Here is a 17,171-nt window from a genome sequence, read left to right as displayed (position 1 = left end):
GCCCTGAATTTTTGGGAGAAACCTTTGTATCGTTCTTGGCCAATATTAGAAAACAAAGAAATCACTTAGTTTCTTCCTATTATAAAGATGTATTTGGTGGTAATATATGTACTATTCGTATGCAAAGGATTCAGTTAAGGTCATTACGAGTGATCAAATTACATTTTATAAAGTAAAGCTAAGCATCAAGTTGCTCTACCAGCTCCCTGGAAGCGTCAGAACGAGGTAGAATTGAGCACTCAAAGGGTTTTTTACGACTGAAAATTTATATCAGCCACATATGAAAAATAAATGTTGAGGACGCGTCACATACCTAATGAGCCCAAATTCATAGTATTCATCGTTGACTTTGATTATATTCCCAGATTTATCTTTTGCATTCTCCAGATTGAAGACGGCCAGAATAGACGCAAACGTTAACCAGAGCTTTCAAGATGTATTAGCCACCAATATGTGTGGAAGAGATATCAGTCATTACTGTAGCGCTGGCGACGTGCTTCCCTACACAAACTCTGTTGCATTAACATTTTTATTAGTTTTGTGGACTCAGACTGACAATAAGCTCGCGAACATACCGTCTTCCGAAGCCAAATGCCATGATTCTATCGTCGTCATTGAGAGTTCCATCAGGGTTGATGAATCGTTCTGGATTAAAACTTAGTGGATTTTCATATCTTGTTTCATCGTGCGTCATTGCCCTGGATATTAAATTAGAAAGTCATCAACACTGTAGCTAGAACTAACCATATATTTGCCATTAGAGTACTCCCTGTATTATTCGGAAGTAAGAATGTTGTTGCTGATGATTGGATCGGGAAAACGTACCTTTAGGAATAAAATATCCGCCATAAAAGTCATCTTCTGTTGAGGAATGAGGAAACCCGACTGAGCCTGGTGGTCTCCATCGAAGTACTTCGCGGTATATTGCCTCAATATACGGCATAGATGGGCGGTCTTCGTATGTTGGCAGCCGTTTTCCCCCCAACACACTGTCAATCTCCGCCTGGGCTTTCTTCTGGATATCCGGGTGAAGGACCATGAGATACAAGAATGTTCCGGTGGCTGATTGCGTCTAAAGCATTTCATGTCAGAACATTGCAGCGATAGGCTGTTGATAAATGATTTACAGTGTCCGACCCAGCTGCGAATTATGTATATTAGATACCAAAATTTGATAGAAGTATAGTAGAGGAGTTACCCGCATAAGCTGTGGAGGCAACAGACATTACTGCCTCTTCCTCCTCCTCTGAAACACCGACCGTATTCTTTTTTTCGAGGAAGTTTCCAACTACAGATGGTCTAGCATTTCCTTCTGCCTGGTAGATCATGTAATTATCACTAACCAAGGAAGCCAGACCAAAAAAACTTACCACTCGCGCTTTTGTAAATTCCAGTGGAATAGAAATCATCAGTTCTGTAAGCTTTCTGGACACCTCGGCCTTTCGTTGAGAAATAGCCCCAGGGATCCATGGTGGGATATGACGAAGAAGAGGTATTATGTTAATTAAGCTTCCCCCAGGCGACGACAACTCCATTCCCAGAGTGAAGGTTTGATCGGCCGCGACTATACACGGGTCATCAGTTGACTTGGCGTCGTATCCGTACATCGAGGACATGGGAATTGAAATTGATAACCTAAACAATCGAGATAAGCAATACGATACCATATTTTGAGCGAACAGGGAATACGTACATTTTGTTGTGGTCCCACAGGTTCTCTGGACTGTGCAATAATCCTTTGAGCGCTTTATGGACTCCGTCGACAATTGTATTACTGAAATCATTCGGTGGTGACGCAGCCTGACGAAATATTTGCAAGGCATGTTTTCGACGAAGACGCCATTTATCTCCATATCTCATGACACCCAAATTGTACGACGTCATCCCAGATCTAAGCGCGTTCAGTTAGACGCAGATAGAATTGTTAGTTTCACTCACAGATCAAGTGCAGGTAGGGATGGACGATCCGAGTGTTTGACAGCTCTTCTATCGAACAGCTCATCTGCCATTTGTCGGTTGTTGACTATAATGACATGGGATCCAAAGGCACTGGCGTGGAGGATATCACCTTTCATCTTCTTAGTTAGTTGTTTTCAATGTTACCAAAGGTGAAATGAGCTTGCTATTGTACTGCTTTCCCCACTGAGTATATGCAGGTCCCAGATTTTCAGTCGGAAAATCAAGCGCATTTCCAATAAGAGGGAGTCCTTTTGGTCCAGGAGGAAAGAGCTTTTTCTCTTTTGTTGTTTTCAGCAGTTTTCTAGTTATAAGTGCAAGAACAATTGCAGCGAGCAGGGCAGTGAACGCTGACTGCATGATTATGGATCTTCTGGGTGATCAGGTAGGTAGGACGCTCTTTGTCATGACATGAAATGCCCCCAAATGATATACTTATACTGGGATCATTACGTGCTCCTTTCCTTGCTACATATTACTACGTTCCGTTTATTTTTACATCACAATCAATTGTGATAGGGACTAGTATTCCTCAGGAATCCTTGAATCTCGGTGACGGCGTATACAAATCAGTCTCCGTGATCAAAGTTTATCTGAAGGGATAATCTACTTACGTATAACTATTTAAAGTTACGTGATATGAATATAGATGGGCATGATCTATACAATCACATTCCGCTCCGTGGTTGCGGATCGAACTTGAAAGGGCTCTCGTGCAGAAGATTTGTACTACAAGGCTTCATTCTTGCTCCTTGACGGTCCTAAGCACATTTTGGGTATGATTTAGGATCTGGAAGGTAGCATCCCTCAAACTATTATGTCAATGCAACAATTCGAGATCCACACTCCGTATGAGGATTTGCATCTGTTGTGGAGCTCATCGGGGGTTCGGGAGTACTATGTACGCTATATTGAAAAGAAGATTATGTCGTAATTTTAACAAACCCCGGTCCTTGGAATGATTCATACTTAATCTCCCCTACCAATTCAGATTCAGATGCTCGGGAGTCAGCGTTATTGAAAAAAAAAAACCAGTCAGCCATCTGAGAGCAATTTCTAACATAACATCTAAAAAATATCAGGTTCTATCCATCGTTCGTCGAACTTCCCCGAAATGTGCATTTGCACTAACTCGGACCTCCCTGTACGTGATGTGCCTAAATCTACTCGGGAACGGGTCGGCAACTGTTGGGAATAGAAAACAGCATTCCATGCCAAGTGGGACAAAGTAAAGAGGGAAGGGAACACGTTTGCCATTACTATACCCATTTTCCAGCGCTTCGTACTTATTCCTCAACCTTTGGAAAATAAATTCATGTCCACTAGCCGCTTACTTGTTTATTAGACAAAATTTGTGCAAATATATTGCCAAGTTAGGTTGAACTGAGATTGAAAATCAGCGCGTTTTGGCTGGTAATTTTCAATGCCGTCGGCTGCCGATTAACTTGGCAAAGTCGGCTAACAGTTGAACGCATGCACGTCGGGATTTTCCGAATGTAAAACTAACTTGTACGGAAGACTCGTATCTTGCACAGATAGTCCAAGTAGAACTCCAAGTAGAAATTTCTCTTACATTTTGAATAAAAGATGAACTTTAAAGTTGTCTTATACATTAAGTACCAGATCAAGGTGTCAGAATGAACTCCAGTTTGAGTGTAAATCAAACTGTAAGAAATGCTCGTATGTTAACTGGAAGAAAAAATACGAGAAGTTTTTCCAGTTAAACTGGAAGACACGCTGCAAGGTTATTAGTCAGGTAATGTAACGTAATTATCTACCCGGGTTAGCTGGAAATTAATCTTATATGTTAATATCAGGGCCAAAATCAAAATATAAGACTGATTTCCAGCTAAATCGGGTAGGTAATTACGCTACATCATCTGACTAATAATTTTGCAGCGTGTCTTCCAGTTTAACTGGAAAAACTTCTCGTATTTTTTCTTCCAGTTAACATACGAGCATTTCTTACAGTTTGATTTACACTCAAACTGGAGTTCATTCTGACACCTTGATCTGGTACTTAATGTATAAGACAACTTTAAAGTTCATCTTTTATTCAAAATGTAAGAGAAATTTCTACTTGGAGTTCTACTTGGACTATCTGTGCAAGATACGAGTCTTCCGTACAAGTTAGTTTTACATTCGGAAAATCCCGACATGATGGTGGCAAAAATTAAACAACGACGCAAAAAAGAGAATTGAGGAGCACTTCCAGTGGTCCATGGAAGTATAACAAACGGCAGAAATCTGTGCGGAAAGTATCCATCAGCTTCAAGTGTATCTCTTCCAGAGGTGTATGGAAGGGGATTTGGTCGTTAGACACGTGACCACGTAGATAGACTCCCGCACATTGTGTAGAGCGTCCGATCCGACGTCTCCAATGGCAAATATCAGAAATCTGTACAGAAAGCATCCTTAATGGTGTGCTTGCGGTGGTGTGGTGGCTGCTTGGCGAGCAGGGGCAATTCCCGAGATAAAGCATAAATTGGTACGCTTCTGTGATATCAGTTCCCTTTGTTACTTTCTCTGAGTCTTATCAACGCTATGCCAGGCCCTGGTAGTCATGGAAAGTCCAAAGGGAAATCAAACCAGTCACCGGCAGGTCAATCGACAAACATCTTGGGATTGGAAAGCATTCAGCTAGGAGAAAAGGAGGATCTAGCGGATTGGACAATTATCATAGGTGCAATCTGCGAGTTTCTTCACCTCCCAGGTATGATAAAATTCCAACTCTCACATGCAATTTTCACAACATAAAGCTTTGAAAAGATCTCAATTCTCGAAACGGGTTTAAAAAAGTCTATGCCGATTTCGATGTGATTCACGACCGACTCCAAACTTTATTCGACAACAGCAAGGACAGCGTCAGAGTCAGAGGTGCTATTGTTGGGATATTGGGAAAGATGTGCACGGATTCTCTTCTAAGAAACAAGGTTTTCGCAAAAGGTGCGTATTTATCTTTTGTTCGAGTTTGATTCTAGATCCGAAATATCCCTCGCAGATATTCTATCCAAGGTTCTCCCACTTTTACGCGAAGACGAAACTCGCCATCTAGCATTGCACGTATTAGACACCATTACACACCACGGAGGCATTGAAGTTCGACTGGAAGTCGCTAGACACACCAATACCATTGCGAAGCTCATTGACGACCTGCCAGACGATGAGGTTGTCTCTATTTCGGGAGTGGCTATCCTTGCTCATGCGACTGTCACTCTACTTGATGGCGATGATTGCCCCCATCCGAAGATTCTGAAAACAATTGATATGACTATTGTCATCAAAAGTGTGTTAGAAGCGGTCAAACGATTCTACACTCGATCCCATTCGTTTTTGGAGCACGCCATACACCTCATCGCCACGTCCAGCCTCCATGCGTCTTACGCCTTCAAAGCGTACCCTGCTGCACTTTCTTTTCTGGCCGTTGGACTACGAAGTAAAGATTGGGTAACTCGTTGCATATGCCTTGGCGGTTTTGTTCGTGCCTTTTCGATGGAGGCTCAAGAGCATGAAGTTCCTTTTGATCCGCGTAAATTTGTGGCAACCTATCAAACCTCTGGTATTCCCCAGCATCTTAGTCGTATCATGATGGCCTATGGCCCCACGAATTGTGATACAATTGTGACCTTGTCGTGTATAAACGACTCACAGAAGGCGATAAGGGACTATGCCGATAGCCAAGAACGTGATTTACGCGCTCTTGCACTGAAGCAGGCTGCATTAATCACCAAGGCTGAACACGCAATCATGGATGGCTACTTCCAAGTTCAGGATGAAAGGACAGGACAATTTGTGGCTGCTGATATGGGATTGCCTTTCACAACTTGGAGAGAGTCGCTTCATCACACTGCCAATGCCATAAGGCGCCAGGGGAACCCGGGGGAGGAGGATCTTGCCGACATACTAGAGCTGAAATATCTCATTGGCAAGCAAGCTCTCGACAAAGTCATGAATCTGGCTAGAAAGGCTATTCAACGGAATCCCGAGCAATCGTACTTTTATTACGCTCTCTCTTTGACCGCTGACAATGTCCAGGGTCTACGTGCGTCGAAGAAGGGCTTAAAGTGCAAGAGCATGACACCGTTTGTGAAGTATCAACTTTTGCAAAGGGCTGTCGACCATGCTGCTGATATGGGGATTAAATTGATGCAAACTAATCCACCTCGCGGAGACAGAAAATGGGAAGAAGCTATAGCGTTTGTCATGACAGCTTTGCAAGATGCCAAGACGTACATAAAGGAAGCACCTCCCGATTCGCGTCACATCAAAACTGTGGGGTATTGGTACGTGCTTTTAAGCATTCTGGTGAACCCTGCTATAGACCCCAGCCTAAAAGAGTTGGATGTAAGTAGCCACATAGAACGTGTCGGTTCACCGCCTGATCACATCTTTTATAATAGGATATCGTGCGGAAACTTCACATCGCAGACGAGTTCAGTGAGCTTATGGGGACCCCTCCTCCTCAAAGCAACCTACGCCTTTCCCAGAAGGCAATCCTTAAACACTATCCTCTTGGTTTTAAGCAGTTTGCCCACATCATGAATGAATTCGATAGGTTCTACAGCCTCGACGTTCAACATACGACATCCAAACGCAGGGCAGAGGATAATCTTACGGCCTGGTTGGAAGACATGAAGCTGGAGGATAACACTATCGACGACCTGCTAACGACTCAAAGTTTCCAATCATCTCAAACCAAAATCCATTTTGATGAGAACAAGCTCACGCTCTATCGATGTTCATGGTGCGGAAATCCATCCGCAGTGTTGCGAAAATGTAAGACGAGTCTCTCCTCACATTAATTTGCTGATGACTTTTGCATGTGTCCAACGTACAGGCGGTGGCTGCTCAAATACAAGGTATTTTCTGAAAATTTTCGTCTTACCTTCATCGTTTCAACGTTCCATTTTACCTAGGTACTGCGACTCTGCGTGTCAAAAGGCCCACTGGAAAGGCCACAAGAAAGAATGTACTTCCGGGTCATCCAATGCGTCATAGGGAAATATTTGATGTTCCCAAGTCTTGCCTCCTAGTGGCGAGTGTCATAGGACTCTTCTTCCCCGAACAATCTCAATACTCTCCCTGGATGACAGGTCTTTTCTGTTTCCGGTCCTCAAAGAATTTCGCGTATTTTTTAACAACTTAATTACTAACTGTCTGTATTCATATTCTGGTGGTCTTCTGACGAAACCCGGCCGCGAACCGGCGAGCGAGTCTTCACTTCAATTTCTTAATTCAGAAATAGTAAAGTAATTCAACGCTAAGCAGCGAACATAAGACTGCCCTTTTACTGGGCGTTGGAACCGCTGTCGTGTCATTAACCTTATTTTTGAACATGAGTTCCAAATCATTCGCTCGGGAGTTTTCATACCCCGCCATTCTCCCGTTGCCGTATATGTTGCTTGGTTGATCTGCATCCGTACCGTTCAGCTGCCTCACCCAAGATTGTTGAACGTCAGACGTCTGGTATGTAAACCATAACATTAATGGTATGACGCCAACACTGATTTACGGGTGGCTTCTTTTTTTATGGCAATACGGTACCCCATGACGAAGAATCAGTACAGACTCGGATACGGATAATTTCAGGAAGGATTTGAGCCATCTGGATGTCCGTTCCTCGGATAAACTGAGGTCCTTGACGACCTGTTGAAATCACAGAAGTCTAATTTAGTCACTATAAATTCAGACTCCAATTCTACATGGGCCGAATTCACATTTCAAAATGTTGCGAGCGTTTAGCTTTGCTGTGCAGCTTGCTGTCTTAGCCACATCGGTATGGGCATTTGGAGTGACCACATCGGGAAACTCTCTGGTTGTCGACACGAGTGGAGGTCTGGTATTCAAAGGTTTGACACTCAATAAGTGTGCATAGTAATAGAGCTGACCCAAATCACGATACATAGTTGATAAAACCACAGGTGATATTACGTCGATGGTGTTCAATGGCATTGAGGTATTTTTCAATCATAAATGACAAACAGGTTTTGGTTTTTATCATTTTGAATGCTATCAGGCACAGGACCAGAGCGGGAAACACAGTCAGGTTTCATCCGGAATTGGCGCAAGCTGCTCCGCTGTACAGACTGGTAACAGCAACAACTACATCAAAATAACGTGTACCACGAGCACGTTGACCCAGTGCGTTTGGCTTGATATTCGACTCACCCTTTAATATTTTCTACTACTCTGACCCTGATGTTTTAGCTACTACGTGGCCCGTTACAAAGATCCTGCAATTCACATGGCGACATAGTATGTGAATCAAGAAATATCCAAACCTTTCAACTAATAATGTATGACCTTGCAGCATCACAGCTGAGCCTTCTGTTGGCGAGCTGCGCTACATCGCGCGCCTCAATCGTGCCAATCTTCCCAATGGCTATACCGTCTCTGACATCAAAGGTGGAACTGCCATTGAAGGCACTGATGTTTATACCGTCAACGGGCAGACGAGGTCCAAGTTCTACTCTTCCAAACAATTTATCGACGATCAAGTCCATGGTGTCACTGGTAACGGCATTGGTGCATACATGATCATCACCGACACGGGTTATGAGAGCTCCTCTGGAGGGCCTTTCTTCAGGGATATTGATAATCAGGGAGGTTGGTAACGTTCGTTGTATTACCATCGTATTTACTTTGCTGATATGTCATTGATTCTGTAGGTGATCAACAGGAACTTTATTTCTGTGAGTGTGCTGAACATGATAGATATTTTCATTGATTTCTGACTCACACCTTCTTGAAATCCAGACATGGTGGGTTAATATTGGGTCATCAACGCCATACCCTTCTTACATCACGTTTCTTAATAGAATTCGGGACACACTCAAACAGAAGGTATGTTACCGCTAAATATCCGTGGATTTATTTTCTGTGTTCTCATCACGGTACAGCGTACCGCACCGGCTTGTTCGGGCCCTAGTACGCAATTCTTCTTCAGTCACGTTGAACCCAAACCCCGGTGGCTCACAGGATTCACAGCGCTTTGTGGTTTACAACTGGCTCTGCCCCTTCTTCATCGGTTATTGGTGGGTCTTATCTCGTCCATAGACTATGCAAATTACTCTAAGTCTTAGCGACATCTTGCTGTAACTAGATCCGACATTTTGGGAAGGTTTGGGAATAAATGGCCTCGTACCCAAGGCCTCGCGCGGTCGAGTGACAGGGAAAGCGTCTGGTATCCCGTCAAGCTTCTCTTCGCTTCAAGTCGTCGGTTTCTCAAACAGTGCTGCTCAATACTGGTGTGTTGATGACTCGACGCATTGTTATTTGTTGACCATGTTTTATGGTTAGGGTTCGTACTGACTCTTCTGGCTCGTTTACAAGCCCGTACATGAAGCCGGGAACATACACCATGACACGTAACTACTATTGATTGAGATACTGTTCTTCCTGATGTCTCACGCATTTTTAAGTCTACAAATCCGAGTATGCGGTGGCTACTCAGTCGGTGTCAGTATCCGCTGGAAGCGTCGTCACTTCGAATATTGCATCACAGGAAGCGGTAGGAGGTTTAATCCTCTGTCAACCAGCGCTCATATACGATTGAATGATGACAGAATCCTACAGCGATATGGCAAATCGGAGATTTTGATGGTACTCCCAGAGGGTTCTTGAATGCTGAGTGAGCATCCTAATGTTCAGATGCCCTGAAAACTAAATGGGCTGACTCGTTTGAATAGCAAAATTGAGACCATGCAGTAGGGCCTTTTCTTTTTATCTAGCCCAGGTACACTTGATGACTTAAACCTCAATAGCCCAAGCGATAGCCGTATGTCGAGCTGGGGACCAGGCGAGAAACATATTTTCATCGTCCAAGGCTTGTGCTCATATAAAATTTCAGTAACTTTCAATGTTGGCAGCTCTACAAACTCGTTCCCCATGGCCATTTTTAAAGCCGTTGGTGCAGTCACCATTCGCTTCTCACTTTCATCCTCGCAAATTGGCGCCCGGACATTGCAGATCGGAACAACGAATGCCTTTGCTGGTAATCACTCCAAACTACTTAAAGTTTCTTTCTCTGATAACATTTAGGCGGAAGACCCGTTGTCCAGGTGAACAGCTGGAACTCTGCAATTCCGGCAATTCCCAATCAGCCTGACTCCAGAGGGGTGACACGCGGAACCTGGAGAGGGAATGTAAGCATGCTCAGTACTCTGAATCAAACCTATCTTTGCTCACTTTTTCTACAGAACATTATGTACACCTACAACATTCGTAAGCAGATACGCTCCACAGACCGACAAAATCTTAATGCATTCTACAGCTTCAGGAACGCTGGTAAGCGGGACAAACACGATCGTCGTCAGTGTCGCCTCGGGTTCCTCCGGAGACGGGTTCCTGTGAGTAATCCAGGGTTTCGAGTTGGCGTCCCTGCTAACGATCGAATTCCGGCTAGATCACCAAACATTATTTTTGATGCAGTTAGACTATACTGAATGAAGAACTATCATGATTGATAACTCGTAGGCTAGTCTGTGTTTGGCGGTGTAAAAATATGTTATCCAATCGAAGTTCGATGCCAAAAATCGTTTCTTTCCCTCAGCGCTTCAGAAGCTCAGATCATTTTGGACATGTAGACTTTTGAATATCGCACATCAATAGTTCATTGTAGTCGTTCTAAACACCGCCGCAGCGTTGGCGAAGTATTGACGTTTTCTATGCTAAGAAAGGGTCTTATTGGAAGAATCCATCATAAATAACGGTATATAAAGCTAAAACTCCCGTTCCGTCGAATTACGAAAATCTGAAGCGGGCGCGGTTCCTGGTGGATCATGCTTTGACACTAAAATCTGACCAAGTATACAGTGACGTTTACTTCGTCATGTTCAATTCTGGAACCATTGTCGTAAATTGGCCCGCTTGTCGTGTCGGTTGAAACCTCCAATTCTTGCAAACAGGCAGTTTCAGGTCTTACGTTGTTTCCCCTCGGCGAATTTTCCACTTTTTTTGAAGCTTGAATGGCGATCGCGGTCACCACATATATTTCGGCGGCCATGTCGCGAAAGGAGGCGGTAAATCAACATACAAGAACGAGCGGGGACTGTGTCTAGACCCTCGTTCATGCGTTTTTCTCGAAATTTAAAATTGAGCTGTGCTAATACTATATGGTGGTTACCGTATTGAAGAACGTGGGCACCAACTACATATCTTGCAAATTGCCATTGTTCTCTATACTTGGGTTTGATTCGAGTCAGTATTAACCTGTCAGTGTCTAGATTCTCACATTTCGGGGCAAATGCGCATTGTATGAGAACATTTTTAATTACATTGACCCTAAAGAGGACTTTCTCCAGGCTTCTACATCAAACGCGCTCACACGCGCCGGCCGGAAGCATTTATGTTCGTAGTCAACGTACTCTGGAGTCCGCGGTGGCAGGGGGAGAAACATACTGTAAATGGAAATCTGTAATAAAAATGCGGCAGGGTCCTCCGAAAACGCGTGCAAGGCTTTTTGATGGAGGTCAAATATACAGGCATGGGCTTTCGTTATTCGCAAAGCCTTTAGCGGGGGGATTTTGTGCTCCACCACTTTCCCTGGACTCTTTGTCCTGTTGCGGTGTCGTCGGCCGTTTTTTCCAATCTCTTCGTTTCTTTCTTCCTTTCATCTACGGCGTTGCATCGGATTCAAGGCGCTGGCTGCTGGCGACTTGGGCAGTGTGTGGTCAGTCTGTGTGGAGCCGACTGTAGAGCACCAGCGACGATTAGTAGGCTGCGGGGACCCAATAGGACTCAGAAACTTAGAGCTGGTCGATAACGATAGACGGTAGACCGCCTCGTCATGCTCCCGTTCCAGCTGAAGATCGCGTGGTGTGTCCTTTCACTAACCGGTACGTGTACTATATACACCATCGATCTTCTGTAAGTTGACCGTTAATCCTTTATCTCCAGGTGCCGTATGCTGTACTATTTTTCTGTGGGCATTCGGGAGGGTCGCAGGGTCGAAATGGGGCCCCATGCTATACTGTGTGGGGAACATCATGTTGCAAGGAATGTTCTCCCTTGGTTCGTCCCCAGTGCTGATTTTTCTTTGCTGAGAATGATTGCTCAAATTATGTGAATGTGAAGGCATGATATTCAGGATGGACCCTTTCGCGATGCCGCGATCGTTTTGCATGGGTACGCCAGCGCTTATCCACTCGCTATCGGCTGAACGTCTGATTAAATCGCTGCGATGTATAGCTCAATCCATTCTGATAACGTTTTCGACGGACTTACTCACAGGCGTGGCTATCGCGTTCTCAATGGCGACCTACGCTGCCGTTCTGAAGCCGAAAACGTGGAGTGACGGCAGACGGTACGTGCTTTGCTGTAAAACAGTCTGCCACTTATTCATTTTGTTTCATGACATTCTGTTCCCGTCTTACTTCCCCATGGTAATCGACATTCAGAGCCCTGCAATGGCGGAACTCGTACATGCTCCCTCTGGTCGCATTCCCAGCCATCGCCACGACAGTGCATATAATTCTTGTTGTAAAACTCGACGCACTACAGCCTAGCGATGGCATGCATTGCGATGCGACGTCGCCTCAATGGTACGCCTTCCACCCCTCTTCCTTTTCGCTCGTAGAAAAAAAAGCTGACGGTAAACATCTTTCCTACCCTCGCATCGTCTCATTAATCCGATCCGGACATATCGCACCCGCCAAACAAAATGCCATTCACACAGGACTCGCCTGTTCGGCTTCGCGGGCGTACCCCTCCTCATGACCATACCCGCGATCTACCTCTCTACCACCTCCATTTTGCAGATCCGCAAGACGAACCAGCATCTCCAGCGCGCAGCGCGGCCCGATAGCCTCGTGGACGAGCTTAAGCGCTCGATGTCAAGGAATAACAGCGGCCGGAGGGGAATCGGCGCGGGTGCAGGAAACGCTCGCAAGGGCGGTAAACGCGGTACGTCTACTGGCGGGAGTAAGAGCAGACGAGTGGAATTCATGTCGATGTCGCAAGGAGTCTCCAGGGATGCAGATTCGGCTGGGAAGAAGGCGAAAGGCAAGACGAGCGTCAAGACGCAGGTAGAAGGTGGCCGTGAGGCCATCGTACCTGCTATCTCGAGTCCGACGTTCACTGCGAAGAAATTCCATCTCCCATTCGGACGTCGCTCGCGCTCGCGCTCCGCCACGCCAACGTCGCGCGTAACGCCACAGTTGTCAACTACGGCTCCCCGTGAGGGCGGGGACAAATACGCGGAGGACGATAATGACGAAGAGGAGGAGGAGAATGATTACAAGTTCAATGAAGATGAAGACGACGACGCGAGCTCGAATATCTCTGTGACGTTCCCTACCTTTGTCAATCCGCATGCGGCTCCTATTCCTCCTCCAGCCCCCGTTCCGATGCAAGCTCAGACACAAACTCAACTTGGCGTTACTGACGCGAATAGAAGAAATTCGATACAGCAGCACCGGATGACAGACCCTTCTGACCAAGAAATCAAAGAGTTGCGGAATAGTTGGCATAAGAGACAGGCAGAGGCCGATTCTGGCGTGGCGGTTGCAGTTGTACAATCATTGGACTCAGGGTCAGGCGGGGACTGGACAGTGGAGGACGAAGGAGAGACGAAAGGCATGGGTATGATGGAGACGGACTATTACGCGTTCACAGAGGCTGAACGGTATGCTTCCAAAGGAATGGGTATGGAGTGCTTGTCGATCAGTGGAAGTAGCAGTGCGTGTTTTGAATATTTTATTCATTTACGATATTCTGACTAGACTTCTTTGTGCCAGGTATGCGTGGGAGGAGGCAAAAGAAACGGCATCCGAGCCTAGCGCCTGCGATACGGTGGCTTATTTCGTTTCAAATGTATGTTTTAATGTGATATAACAAGTTCATTTTCTGAACTGATTATCTCGTAATTTACTCTTGTCCGAATTCTCTGGTCCCATACAGTCTTTTTATATTTGTACAACTGCTTGCCACCCTCTCGGTAATCGTCGACCTAGCATTGCGGCGTGCAGAGCCGACGCCGTTTGGGACGCACTATGTGGCCTTGCTGCTGGCAGCCTGGGGGCCAGTATTCATCTTCGGTCGGTGCTCGGTTTACATTTCGCAGTTTTTAACACGCTAATCAAAGTTATTATTTTACTATTTGTAGGTCCTATCAAAGCAGTGAGGAAGAACCTGATACCGTGGCGCCCGCTGTCGCTTTCAGTTTCGACATAACTTTCGACTACCTGTATTTGTGAATGGCTGCATACCGGTCGTAACTATCTATTGCAATATTTTATCTACATATCTATCAATATTTCGTTTCCTTATACATATCTCCTTACACAAGTAGCAATAACAGTAGCAATAATTTTGGAACAATCAATGTGGTGAACATGAACAGCTTCGATTTTGGCAGGTGCACTTCTGAGCAGCAGTCTTCCTTATGACATGCGCCGTTGTTCGCTCCGACGTATGAGAATATTTTCATTTTACTTTGTGCAGATAGATGTATGATATATTGGAAGCCGTCAAGCTTTCAAGTTCTTCACCCGGAGTAGCATGCGGTATGATTATGGCTAAGTTTGTATGATTATATGTATTCCAGGAAAGCAGGCCACTGCTACGACAGAGATCATAGAGATAGGGATGAGATATGGGGATGGCCACCTCTGAATCACAGACCACGGCGGGAGACGAAGTTGTCGAGATCGTGAGATGTCGCCACGGCGAGAACGAACTTGCGGTTTTGATCCGTCACTGTATTATGACAGGTTCAGTAAGAAGCTCAGGGATTGAAAGGAAATATTGAGGAGATAAACCACGCCCGGAGAGGCGGAAAGGGCATGGAAAATGTGCACATTGAGACTAACCAAGTGCGAAAATATTGCGCTTGAGGAAATCTTCAAGGTCGGAGAGCGGCGAGAGTGGGGTGATAACGGTGTATGGTTCCGAGGAGGTGCGTTTGAACTTGGTCATGTACGTGCTGACTTTGTCGTCCTATATGTGAATTGAAACCGGTTAAGGATGGGATGTGGAGGAGATGGAATGGGAGGGACGTACGGGGTTCGCCTGCCCTGCTTCCCACTTCTGCTTCAGTTTCGCAACATCCACGTATCCCAGGGGTCTGCGACTCTGGTCCAGTACTCTGTACAGCAATATCCCATCGATGTCAGTCAGTTTCCACTCTGCCTCCTTGCAAGAAGGGGAATCGCACGGGATATGAGAAAAGTCTCGCTCGTATGCAAGTTCAATTGCGCGTGAAATGGCTTCATTGGATGAAACGGAGAACGCTGGTGGAAGTTGTAGGTCCTATCGGAGGTTTGTGCGCAGGTATGAGTATTGACAATTCAATCAATCTCATTTTTTGTAGATGCTTACCTCGACAACGGCACCGCGGTACTTGTCAGCTGGGAGTGTAGACGGTTGGAAAGAGAAGCTGCTCATTGTCGCTGTGGCCATGGTGGTGGTTAGAGAAAGAAAAGCAGGATAGAGGACCTGGGTTGGATTGGGGGTAAATGGAGGAAACGAGTGTGGGCAGAGGTAAAACAGCGATCCTCCGCTTGGGTTAGGTTAATTGGATTAGGGTTAGGTTTTGCGAACAAACAAGGTCAAATTTTACGAAACGATGAATTCATTTGGAATTCATTTCAGACTCTTGACAAGAACGATTTGAGAATATTGAAATGAAGGAGCTAAGATAACAGTGAGCTTCCCATTGAGCGTCTTGTTTCTCGCTTGCTAAACCGAATAAACAGGTTGGTTTGTGTTTGACTGAGCTCATGCACTGCTGGCGCTGATACATATTTGATAGAAAAATATGTATTGGTAATTATGTTTCCTGTTGGTTTTTGACGTATTTTTCTCGTATATAGACTCTGGGGTTACCCAATTAGGGAAACCCGAAGCCTATATTCCAATAAAATATGTCAAAAAAATGTAGGAAACATAATTACTGGGTCTTATTTTCTTTGAAAATATGTATGAGCGCCAGCGGTGTAATCAAGTTGGGCACGCAGAACGGATTGGGTCCCGGGCGGGCGGGCAATCTTTTCTGCAATTAGTTTGGTTCAGCAAGCTAGCAAGAATTTCAGATTTGACCGAAATTACTTGTATGCTATATGATCTCCAATGATTCGCGAGAAACACACGGGTTTGGAATAGCAACGGAGGCACTCTGTTTGTGCTCGGGCGTACAGAGTGCTCGAAAATACAAATTAGATATTATAGTGATTAAGTACACGTGGGAAAGCAGCATTGCGCATAGGCGGGGCTGCTTGTGAGCAAGAAAATAAGAAAACACTACAAATGGGGTGACATTGCACAAATGTGTGGCCACTTTGTTGAGGCCAAGGCTAACCATTGAATTTTTTTTTTTTTTTTTTTTTTTTTTTTTAGGATTTTGGATTAGAATGATGCAAAGTTTCAAAAAAGAAACTTCAATAGAGGAGTGGGAAAGTGGTTAAGTATGAGTAGTAACGTTTGGTGCATGGGATTTGGCATAAAGCAAACCCTGTATGATTGCGGGATGTCTTCAAATATAGATTAAAAACGCCTGGGAAGACCATTGGCCCATCTGTTGTATAATTGTTGGAAGCACACCATGTTCTGCTAGGGATGTGGCACCTCCTGCTCACATACTTTGGCCAGCAATGGACTTGGAGAAGAAGCATTGAAGCCTAGTCATAAAGAAATGCCGTGTGGAAATGGCACCTTTTGATGTGAGCCATAAAGGGCCGCTAGAGTTACCAAAAAGTTGATCTCGCAAACGTAAGTAGTTGGTGAAGTGCAATACAGGGTTATGTTGGAATTGAGTAGCTTTGACAATGACGTGGTTTCCTTGAAAAAATCAATTGGCCTTGTGGTATGGCAACCAAAATTCAAACTGGGAAGTGGATAAGTGTACGGAGCTGCGCATAGTAATTTTGCGCCAGTCACAAAGACGTTTTTTATTGGGTAGAGTCATCTTGCCAAGACGTAATAGGGCAAAAAAACCCGTCATGACCATAAAAAGAAAAAGTAAGTCGTCGTGGTCATTGGAGGTAGTGTAATGTTGTTTCAGAAATTGCAAATTGTCAAGAGTTAATGCTTCTTTGCAAGTTTGAGGAGTACCATGCCGTTTTTGCAGCCAACCAAAGTTTGTTTTAACAACAGAGAGGTACGGGCCTGTTGGACATTGGGGAAATGAGGTTCTAGTTGGTGTACAATGCCGGACAAATAAGTTTTGACAGTGTGTATTTTGTTAAATGATGATTGGTAAGTCACGTATAATGAAAGGG

At 44.9% G+C, this 17,171-nt stretch overlaps 6 protein-coding genes across 6 annotated transcripts; 4 read left to right on the top strand and 2 right to left on the bottom strand.

The window, feature by feature from the left end:
- Positions 1 to 178: 178 nt before the first annotated feature.
- Positions 179 to 2,316, bottom strand: JR316_0010194 (Cytochrome P450 monooxygenase 208; the record flags this gene model as incomplete). Its single annotated transcript, XM_047895867.1, has 11 exons — positions 179 to 206; positions 314 to 426; positions 557 to 698; positions 745 to 769; positions 826 to 1,072; positions 1,128 to 1,141; positions 1,199 to 1,316; positions 1,371 to 1,635; positions 1,694 to 1,891; positions 1,939 to 2,075; positions 2,104 to 2,316. The coding sequence occupies 11 exons, from the start codon at positions 2,314 to 2,316 to the stop codon at positions 179 to 181; spliced, it is 1,500 nt and encodes a 499-aa protein (XP_047745586.1).
- Positions 2,317 to 4,500: 2,184 nt separating this feature from the next.
- On the top strand, positions 4,501 to 6,954 carry JR316_0010193 (uncharacterized protein; the record flags this gene model as incomplete). The annotated part of the gene is made up of 6 exons (XM_047895866.1): positions 4,501 to 4,669; positions 4,726 to 4,902; positions 4,958 to 6,300; positions 6,357 to 6,732; positions 6,794 to 6,815; positions 6,873 to 6,954. 6 exons carry the CDS (start codon positions 4,501 to 4,503, stop codon positions 6,952 to 6,954), a joined length of 2,169 nt encoding a protein of 722 aa, XP_047745585.1.
- A 727-nt stretch (positions 6,955 to 7,681) lies between these two features.
- On the top strand, positions 7,682 to 8,683 carry JR316_0010192 (putative rhamnogalacturonate lyase A; the record flags this gene model as incomplete). The annotated part of the gene is made up of 6 exons (XM_047895865.1): positions 7,682 to 7,805; positions 7,863 to 7,912; positions 7,973 to 8,097; positions 8,164 to 8,211; positions 8,267 to 8,562; positions 8,625 to 8,683. 6 exons carry the CDS (start codon positions 7,682 to 7,684, stop codon positions 8,681 to 8,683), a joined length of 702 nt encoding a protein of 233 aa, XP_047745584.1.
- Positions 8,684 to 8,714: 31 nt separating this feature from the next.
- Positions 8,715 to 10,308, top strand: JR316_0010191 (putative rhamnogalacturonate lyase A; the record flags this gene model as incomplete). The annotated part of the gene is made up of 12 exons (XM_047895864.1): positions 8,715 to 8,717; positions 8,775 to 8,799; positions 8,856 to 8,883; positions 8,944 to 8,990; positions 9,059 to 9,203; positions 9,256 to 9,323; positions 9,378 to 9,466; positions 9,522 to 9,586; positions 9,687 to 9,949; positions 9,997 to 10,100; positions 10,155 to 10,179; positions 10,229 to 10,308. 12 exons carry the CDS (start codon positions 8,715 to 8,717, stop codon positions 10,306 to 10,308), a joined length of 942 nt encoding a protein of 313 aa, XP_047745583.1.
- Positions 10,309 to 11,743: 1,435 nt separating this feature from the next.
- JR316_0010190 (uncharacterized protein) lies at positions 11,744 to 14,032 on the top strand (the record flags this gene model as incomplete). Its single annotated transcript, XM_047895863.1, has 9 exons — positions 11,744 to 11,798; positions 11,854 to 11,967; positions 12,031 to 12,081; positions 12,145 to 12,259; positions 12,354 to 12,497; positions 12,632 to 12,858; positions 12,916 to 13,632; positions 13,677 to 13,767; positions 13,855 to 14,032. The coding sequence occupies 9 exons, from the start codon at positions 11,744 to 11,746 to the stop codon at positions 14,030 to 14,032; spliced, it is 1,692 nt and encodes a 563-aa protein (XP_047745582.1).
- Positions 14,033 to 14,569: 537 nt separating this feature from the next.
- On the bottom strand, positions 14,570 to 15,354 carry JR316_0010189 (Cystathionine beta-synthase; the record flags this gene model as incomplete). Its single annotated transcript, XM_047895862.1, has 5 exons — positions 14,570 to 14,652; positions 14,766 to 14,892; positions 14,956 to 15,040; positions 15,110 to 15,204; positions 15,274 to 15,354. The coding sequence occupies 5 exons, from the start codon at positions 15,352 to 15,354 to the stop codon at positions 14,570 to 14,572; spliced, it is 471 nt and encodes a 156-aa protein (XP_047745581.1).
- Between the last annotated feature and the right edge of the window lie 1,817 nt (positions 15,355 to 17,171).

The sequence above is a fragment of the Psilocybe cubensis genome, chromosome 9 (genome assembly GCF_017499595.1).
Source record: "Psilocybe cubensis strain MGC-MH-2018 chromosome 9, whole genome shotgun sequence".
NCBI classification, from domain to species: Eukaryota; Fungi; Basidiomycota; class Agaricomycetes; order Agaricales; family Agrocybaceae; genus Psilocybe; species Psilocybe cubensis.
Note: the sequence above shows the minus strand (reverse complement) of the source record. Positions and strands in the feature narration are given on the sequence as shown.